The 9791-nt window shown below is 41.9% G+C and overlaps 1 protein-coding gene across 1 annotated transcript in view; it reads right to left on the bottom strand.

The window, feature by feature from the left end:
- Positions 1–9791, bottom strand: part of DSCAM (Down syndrome cell adhesion molecule) — a 476284-nt gene that overhangs the window by 172683 nt on the left and 293810 nt on the right. The window contains exons 4-5 of the mRNA XM_006754318.2: positions 7942–8088; positions 1401–1679 (exon numbers count right to left, since the gene is read on the bottom strand). Coding sequence (XP_006754381.2) covers positions 1401–1679; positions 7942–8088 — 426 coding nt within the window. The remainder of the gene's footprint in view (positions 1–1400; positions 1680–7941; positions 8089–9791) is intronic.

The following is a 9791-nucleotide window of genomic DNA, read 5'->3' on the forward strand; positions in this document are numbered from 1 at the left end:
AAACCCATCTTCGATGTGGAGGGAGCAACATGACCTGCAATGGGAAAGGAATGGGTTTGTACAGGGGAGAGGGAGAAGATGTAGCAGGTGTATATTTTTTGGGAAAAAAAAACTATGGGAAATATGGCAGGTTCACTTGAGATGCTTTAGATCAGCGGTCACCAACCAGTGGTCCCTGAGGTCTGAAATGTTGGCAATCGATGCTTTAGATAATCTCCTAAGATATAAGCTTTATTCAACAGAAAATAGAAAGCCATAAAACATGTTTGAACACAGAGGAGACTTTGAGCCAGTGGGAATAATTCTTACTAGATGTTCAATGCTTCATAATTTCACGCACAGGTTTCTTCAGCAACAGAAATATAACTGTGCAGTTACTAGTATATAAGTTCCATTTCTTTCTACTCCCAGCCTAAGCAAGTTTGAATGGTATTTGCAGGACTCACCCTTGGCTGCCGGTTCCAGACAGTCCTGGGATGTTTACTTTAAATATATTGTCTTGGGCTGGGATTGGGCTAAAGCGGTCTACACGCAGGGTGACCCCGAAGAAGCGCTCCGTAACTAGGCACGGGGCTGGGGAAAGCCAAGGCAAGACAGTGCCTCCCTTTCAGTGTCAGACTCTAGCGATTCGGTTTGTTCAGTTCAGTCCATCGAATCAGACATATGTAATGCTATCTATTGGCAACTGTGTTGACTGAAGCCCTGCAGCTCCATGGCATCTTGGGTATCTCATTTTGACTTGGTTTCCACAGGAGTAAAACTGAAGGTGTTTACCTGGATTGGAGTGCTTCCCCCTGTGATCACACCCCCTTTCCTACCAGTCTGCCTTCAGCACCCCTCTCCACACGGTCCTCAACGCAGTCCCCATCAATCAACAGGAGGTTAAATATATCCACATCCTTGGACTAAATGATCTATAATATTGTGTCCAAGTCTACTATTTGAATAGTTTACAGCCTGGTATTTCTGCTGATTACAGCCACACTTAGAAATTTAAAGAAGCATCTGAAACAGGCCGAGGACAAGCACTTTGATCTGCGTGTGTGACAGCCCAATCGTGCCCCGGTCCCATTGATTTTCACTGAGACTAGCCGATCTTCATTCAACAGCTGGGCAACGCTATCTTGGAGATGTAACCTGGGGCCTGATGGAAATCTTGGAATTGGGGGAGTGGGAATCAGACAGACCTGGATTCAGTCCTAAGCTCCAAACTCTCCAGCTGTGTGTGTAACCCTTGAACAATTTGAGCATCAATATCCTCATCTGCAAAGTGGGGCCAATAATGGTCTCAGCAGGCCCGCTGTGAAGATTGATGGGGTGCTACAGAGAAAGCCCGTGGTCAGCCTGTCACAAGAGCCCCACCAGCCAACTTCACCATCACAAGTTACCGCCCAACTTACGTTTCACGTACAGGCGGCCTATCACCTTAGCAGTTCCGTATCTATTGGATACTTCACACACATAGCTGCCTGAGTCTGAGGGACGAGTATTCTCAATGAGTAGCCCCGTTACGGTCTTCTGGAACCTTCCAGAAAGTTCCAGGGGCATGTTGTCTTTCAGCCAGCGGTAATCTGGCTCAGGGTGCCCAAGCGCTTTGCAAGGCAGCTCCACATGCTGCCCTGACATGGCTTTGCGGTGATCAAACCCATCCAGTATGGACGGGGCTGAGTTCGCGGGGTCTGCAGAAAGAAGAAAAACTCTTAGACATAGTGAAGGAGGAGAGCTGAAGTGATCATTAACATCACAGAACCCTCTGCATAGTTGAAATTCTATATGTCATACCAATTATATACATTTCTTCTGCTCAGAATTTGTAAAAGTTTGAAGCAGAAAAGGTACTAAATACTAAGAACTTCGGAGTCAGCAAGCTTCAACAGGAGTGGCCCCATAGGCCAAGAATTGGGTCTTCTTATAACCAGTGAATGTCCGACTTTCCCTTTCAAGAGAGTGACAGTAACATAAATAGTTGTTTAACGTTAGTAAACTTTATGTCACAAAAGGAGTTTTACACAGAACTATTAAATCTGGAGGTGTTGCATTTATTTATTTCACAAATATTGTTTGAACCCCACGTCGGGAACCAGCCCAGCGTTAGGCATTAAAGACACAGGCAAGGTGACAAAGACAGGCAAGGTGACAAAGACAGGCAAGGATGCCCTCACAGAGCTGACATTCTAGTTGGGCCAGTGTGTGTGAGGCAGCAGGCAACGTATTAGTAAACAAATACATAAAGATAATTTAGCCTGTGTAAGTGCAAAGAAGGGACGAAATGGGATGATGGAGTGAGTGCAGGTGAATGTGTTTGGGGTGGGGAGTGAGGAGGCTTTAGGAGTGAACAATCTCTCTGAGAAGATGATGTCTGAGGTGAGATAAAGGAATGAAGACAATCAAGGGTTGGCAAAATCTGAATGGTTAAAACAAAAAAAAGGAGTTTCCATATTATTAATTATAATATTGCCCTGTTATTAAAAGCTTATAAACAGTGCATGATTAGCTGTTCTATCCAATGATGTTTGGCCCAGATTATATTCTTGAGCCAAATAAGGAAAAGAATACCATGTTCTCAAGATCTGGGAAAGCTGAGTGTCCAAGCTTGCTTTGAGGAACTAATGGTCTCAGGGATTACGCCAAGAGTGTGAAAACAGAGATTGCAGGCTGGCTGGATGTTAGAAATAAAACTCAGTGACTCTGACTTGCCCTCTCTCCTAATTCTTCCTGTTCAGAACAGCAGGAGGGCTACACTGGATTCCACAAGGACATTACAAAAGTGATGTGGAGTCCTGACACTGCCTTTTCTTCGCTACGGCTGTCTTGGTCCACCTGCAGTAAACCCAAAGCAAAGGCCTGGATCCTCTCTCTTACTCAGGCAGAACCATCTAGAAAGGTCTTTAAAATGCTGAGATTCTGAAGTCAGCCACCGGGGGCAGACAGCGAGCATGGATGAAAACAGAACAAAAGCATTCAGCTGGAATTTCCGGAGCTTTCTCTGATAATCACAGACATAGAAATGTTTGACAAACCTGCAGCTCTGTTCACTTCTCTAGTCCCTCAGGAGAACAGTGTGAATGTTCTCATGGGGTATGATGAGGGGACCTAGATCACCTCCACAGGAATCTGTGATGGAGTCTCCAGGACTCTTCTGAAGTTCCATCCTTCCTTAACTGAAGGATTCTGTAGTAAATAATTACATTCACACACATGTTAGACTGTGGCCTTCAGATGGATTACAAACATAAAGAGCCACAATGTCAGACATGGGGCCTTTGTCAGCCTGGACCATAGGGCTTCATTCCACTTCCTGGAGGACATTACAGACAACTTCAAAAAGTGTTGTTTTGACTGGCCAGTGAGGTTCAGTGGTTGAGCATTGACCCATGAACCAAGAGGTCACAGGTTCAATTCCTGGTCAGGTGACAAGCCCAGGGTTACAGGCTTGATCCCTAGTAGAGGGTGTGCAGGAGGCAGCCAATCGATGACTCTCATCAATGTTTCTATCTCTCTATCCCTCTCTTTCTTTTCTCTCTCTCAAAATCAATAAAAAACATATTTTTTTTAGAAGTGTTATTTTGAAGAACAAGTTAGCTTCTTATTAAGTAGTTACAAAATCTGTCATTTTTCTTAAAATAGGAGATAGGATTAGGGTAGGAGAAGGTGATACAAGCAAACTGTCACCCTCCTTTGGTGGTATAGCTAATAAAAACATTTTGCGGGACAAGCCTACAATCTCAGGAAACAAAAGGTTCTCACTTCCAAGGCTAGCCATAAAAAACAATGCCCAAGACTGCACTTTAAACATTTTAATTCTGTCGAAAACTAGTTATTGATAGAAATTTCTCAAATATGTTCAAGATAGTGCTGTATAATTCAAACGACTTTTTACAAAGATTAGTTGGGATAACTGGATATCCATATTAAAAAGAACTTTGAGCTTTAGCTCACATCACTTACAATTATTAACTCAAAATGGACCATAGATCTAAACGTAAGATCTAAAACTATAAAACTTTTAGAAGAACAGTTTAGAAAAAAATCTTCATGACCTTGAATTTGATGAAGTTTTTAGACACAACACCACAAATAATGAGCATAAGCAACAAAAATGAGTATATTAAACTTCATAAAAATTAATTTACACTTTCAAAGACATCATTAAAAGAGAAGCAACATATTGGAAAAACATATTTTCATATTATGTTTCTGATAAAAGACATATCCAAAAAGTACAAAGAACCCTTACAACTTTAGGTTAAGATGAAACAATATAATTTTAAAAATGGGCAGTGTATTTGATTAGATATATCACCAAAGAAGATATAAAAATGACTGAGAAACACATAGGAAATGCTCAGTATCATTAGCCAGTAGGGAAATGCAAATTAAAACCACAGTGAGATACTACTGCACATCCACTAGGATGGTGACAATAAAAAAACACAAATAAGTGGGGCTGTGAAAAGAAAGTGGAGCCCTCAGACATTGCTGATGGGAATGTAAAACGGGGCAGCCATTTTGGAAAACAGTTTGGCAGTTTCTTAAAATGTTAAAATTCAATTTACCATAAGGCCCTAAAGTTCCCTTCCTAGGTATCTACCCTAGACAAGTAAAAACCTACGTTCACTCAAAGACTTGTACACAGATGTTCATAGCATGCTTATTCATAACAGCTAAAATACGAAAATAATCTAGCAGTCCATCCTTTAGTGAGCAAACCAAATGTGTATGTACACAAAATGGAATACTACTCAGCAATAAAAAAAAATTAATACTGATACATAGTATAATATGGATGAACCTCAAAAGATTACGTTGAAGAAGCTTGATACATAGCCACATACTGCATGATTCAGTTTATCTAAAACATGCAGAAAATGCAGACCTGTAAAGACAGACAGTAGATAGTGCTTGCCTGGGGCTGGGGCTGGGAAATGGAATTGACAAGAGACAGCAGGGACCTTTTTGGATGGTGGCGATGTTTTAAAATTAAATGACAACTCTATACATTTGACTGAAATCACTGAATTGTAGTCTTAAAATGGGCGAAGTTTAAAACTGGTAAATTGAATCTCAATAACACTATTTTATAAAAAAGGAAGGTGCATTTCTGTTATATTTTAAGTAACATTTTAAGCATGCTTGCGACAGGCTTTTGCGGTGACACTTGGTCACACATAGAAGTAATACAACCAAACAATAGCACTGCATTTAAACGTCATCACTTAATCTTCAGTTTATTAACTATGTTTCTTTACAAAAAGATTTTCCTTATGTTACCACAACGCTAATAAAGTCTTGGTATTATCCATTATGTACCCTATATTCATTTTTTCCCTTATTTCCCACATTATGCTTTCTGTTATGTCTATTCTCTGATGCATTCCTTCTAATTTTTCATTTTTTTCTAAATTACGCCATTTTTTTTGTTTCACAGATTCATGTTGCTTAGTCATTTTTAATGAACTCTTTATTCTGACTTACACTCCTCTTTCAAAGTATTAAATTATTCTCAAATAATAAGTTATAGTTTTCACATGATTTGTATGTAATTTTTACTTCTAATTGTCAAAACATGATTTGATTCATTTTCATCTTCTTGTAATAAATTTGTGGGAGGCTGAATCTTTTTTTCCTTTGTTCCATGTGAAAGTGAGACAGGGTTCTTCGTTAATTAGAAGAACCTTCCTGATGGGGAGGGAGACAGACAGCTCTCCCAGCTTTTTCCTTTGGTGTCTCCACTGAGGAACTCAACACGGAGCCCCTTTCTCAGAGCTATACCTGCTCTGGAAGGCTCCCACCTTCGGTCATGTGCTTCCTACATCACTATGCTACTTGCTTTCTGAGGCAGTACTCCACCTTGTCATGCTCTATTTTTCTTTTCTTTTTTTTTAAAAAAATATATTTTATTGATTTTTTTACAGAGAGGAAGGGAGAGAGATAGAGGGTTAGAAACATCGATGAAAGAGAAACATCAATCAGCTGCCTCCTGCACACTCCCTACTGGGGGTGTGCCCGCAACCCAGGTGCATGCCCTTGACCAGATCGAACTCTGGACCCTTCAGTCCACAGGCCGATGCTCTATCCACCGAGCCAAACCGGCTAGGGCTGTACTATTTTTCTTGTGTAACATTTTATATCAGGTAAGATAGAATTCCTATGGTCTCCATGCTACCCTAGCTTAGTCTCTCTGTTATATTAGCATTCTCCCTGGCTGATTTGATTTCTAATTCCAGCAGTTTCCCTCAGGGTGAGTATCTGTTCTTCGAAAGGAGTATTTTCTGAACACCTCCAGTATCTCTGCGGGCCTAGACCACCACTGAGCTGTGTGATCACTGCCATTTACGGCCTTTCCCACCCATTTTCAGCTCACAGTCCATGCCGGTCTATCTACCTGTTGGGATTGCTCTTAGACACACTTTCCCAGGTTTCCACGGGAAAGACTGTCCTCTGCTTTTGGAGATGAGCATGTGTTGGTTGTTTGGCAGTTCTGTGAATACATAGTGATTCTAACAGGCCTTCGCACCATCTAGTGCTTCTGTGATCCTGCTGCTGCCCCTCATCCCGGGGGGCCTGTTTCTGTCAGTGGTTTGCCCATACCCACCCAAGAGTTTCTGGGCATTTCCATCACCTGGTTTTGTTGATGCCATCTATGTGTTTTTTTTTTCTTTTATCATTGGATTTATTCTGTTTTAATTTCAGTAGAAGTTTGGGCTCATTAAAAATATTGCTGTTCCTATGTCCCCACCCTGACCATGTGTGCCCCATGTGTATATTTTAAAATAAATCTGATTTAAAATGAAATTCATTTATTTCTTCTTTCGAAGCTTAGAATTTTAGAAGGGTAATATGTGCTCACTATGTTCTTTTTTAGCATTAACAATTTTCTTAACAGAGGCACCAAGACCTAATAACTATAACACAGGAGAAAGTAACAATTGACACGAAAAAGATAAGAAAAATACGTTCAAGTGCAGAGGAGAAATCACTTAATTCTGCCATCTTTTGGTGCTGTGCCTCAAAGAACAGGTGGGCTTTGGTTATCTGGGGGCAGGGGGAAGGGAGATCCAGATAGAGCATTGTCAGGGACGATTGCGGGCGTCCAGGCGACAATGGTTTTAATGACCCCCCCTTCCCCCAAAAAAAACACTGAGCAACTATCCATCACTTCTCCCTCACAAAGCACCACCACAGACACAATTACTATAGTCACTGCGGGGACCAATTTTACATTCTACAGGGCAAAGGTCAGATATTTTGCATTCGACTTTCTAATGCTAAGACGGAGCTTTCACAGTCGGGCTTGCTGCAGGGAGGGCTAATGCATCACTGCGCGCTTATTTGTTTGACAGATGGGCCAATATTGAACCAAATGTGACGATTATGCTAAAGACTGACACTTTCTCAAAGGGCAAATCCCATCAAAGAGGGCATAAAACTGGCATATTTGTCAGAGTGGAGGCACTGCTCTCAGATTGCCTTCACCTGAGAAGATCCTGGAGGGGAAGGGCGGGCATGAACATCCCTTTACCTTTAGACATGGTTCATTTCCCAACATTGTAGCATCATGTGGACCACAGGTGTGTTCCACGTGACCCTGCTCTTCTCCCTCAGCTGGGCAGGGTGGGAGGCATGAGGTGACGGCTGGCGTTGTCAGTGACAGGCCACACAAATGTGTATGGCGAGGAGGTGCTGTCTTCCAAAGAGAACTCATATTGCGCCAGAGGGATTTGGAATTTCACAAAATATGAAATGACTCTATTGGAATATCTCTATTTGTACTGAATTGTATTGGTATTGATTTGTAGAGAAGACAGACCTTACATTGATAAAATATTTTGGGGGAAAAGCCTGAAGGCTTGATTTTAGTCATGAATTTCTAAATGGTGGGTGGCGCCATCTCGGGACACCAGCAAAAGGAGAGCAGAAAGAGGGGGGCTGAGCCTTTACCTGATACAAAGAGCCGGGCGCTGTTGCTCTGCCGGGTCTCCCCCGTGTACCTGTGGCGCGTGACGCAGCGGTAGTTATACAATCCGTCTTCGTTCTGTACATCTTTAATATACAAGGCTCCCGTGGATGTGATGAGAAATCTAGATCCTGAAAGAGAGGCGCAAATGCAGTCAGCGAGGGATTGTTTTTGCTTGAAGAAACCTCATGCAAAGGCTGATCATAGGTGTGCATGTTAATTGAAGGGTCCAAACCATTTTAAATGTTCAATAGCTTAAATGAGCAGTTTTTAGTATGTTACACAGTCAGTATATACTTAGAAAATTTAATGTCATAAATTATTTTTTTACGTCTAGGCAATGTATTTATATTGTAGCAACAGAGTTGGCGTAAAATTGGTATGTGACAAATGTAGCAGATTTCCTTTGATTATCATTTTTCTCTTCACATGTGACAGATTGAGGGAGTATTAGCTTTCTTTTGTAAATTTTCACCTCATATAACTATAAACGTTTGCCTCCATTTGAAATATTTCACATACAAAAATAAAGCAATAAAATATCCTACAGCCCAGTTGGTGTGGCTCAGAGGTTGAGTGGACCAATGAACCAGCAGGTCAGGGCTCGATTCCTGATCAGGGCACATGTTCAGGTTGTGGGCTCGATCCCCAGTAGGGGGCGTGCAGGAGGCAATCAATCAATGGTTCTCTCTCATCATTGATGTTTCTATCTCTCTTCCTCTCCCTTCCACTCTAAAATCAGTAAAAATATATTTAAAAAAATATATCTACAAACTTCCCAGGAAAGACTATCTGATTTCCCCATAACGATAACCCATACTTATGCTATAAGACAACAATCAGTTCCTCTTATAGTCTGTGTTGTAAAGCACTTTGCTATTTCTTTTTAAAGAATGTTATTGAATCTATTGGGGTAATATTGGTTAATAAAATTAGATAGGTTTCATGCTATTTCTTAATCATTAGTGAAATAATTGGCAATAACTGTTTTCACCTCAGGGAGAAAAAGCCACACACAGCCATTGCTCCTTCACATCAGCATGGGACACAGTGTCTCCATGTGACCCCTGATTTTTGTCACCGCATGGAACCTCATCTTCTCTCCTCTGACCTTTTCTCCTTCTTTCCTTTGATTCGACCTGGCCTCTTCCATCCTGGGAGCCCCTGACTCACCTGCCCCCGCCCCTGGCACGTGCACTCCCTTGATCATTAAGCCCCCAGGACCATCCGTGGCCTGTGTCAGATAATCTTAGGAACAAAGCCTGCGCCAGTGACCACAGAGACAGATACATCCAGGCTTGGATTGTGTTTGAGCTCCAGACCCGGGAAAGCAAACTGACCCCACCAACCAAATCGATGTGACACCAGACAGAATGACTCCCTGGCTGACATCGGGACCAGATGCAATGACCACCACCCTCCACCCTAGCACCGATCTGACTCCCCTAGCCACGTGATTAATGATCTTTCCCCGATATGGCCCATCCTCTGTGAGCCAGGTCTCTGAGGTCACCTGTGAGTCGGCGTGGCGCCATTTCTTTAAAAACTAACCTTTACTTTTGTGGCTGCAAACTCCTGTCCACGGTTGGTTGGGCGTTAATGCATGCAGGCCAACAAACCTTTTCAGTTTGATAACAATTCCTGCCTGTACAACTCTAGCTGTACAGAAATGGCTAATGTTAAGAGATAAATGTCAGTGTTGCTTTAAGGAGAACGATGGTGATTTTTTTCTTTTGATAGTGTAACTAATATTTGCTGCTCAATTATAATTTGACTAGAGGCCCAGTGCATGACATTCGTGCATGGATAGGGTCCATCGTGGCTGCCGGCCAGG

This window comes from Myotis davidii, unplaced genomic scaffold, assembly GCF_000327345.1.
Source record: "Myotis davidii unplaced genomic scaffold, ASM32734v1 scaffold512, whole genome shotgun sequence".
Lineage (NCBI taxonomy): Eukaryota > Metazoa > Chordata > Mammalia > Chiroptera > Vespertilionidae > Myotis > Myotis davidii.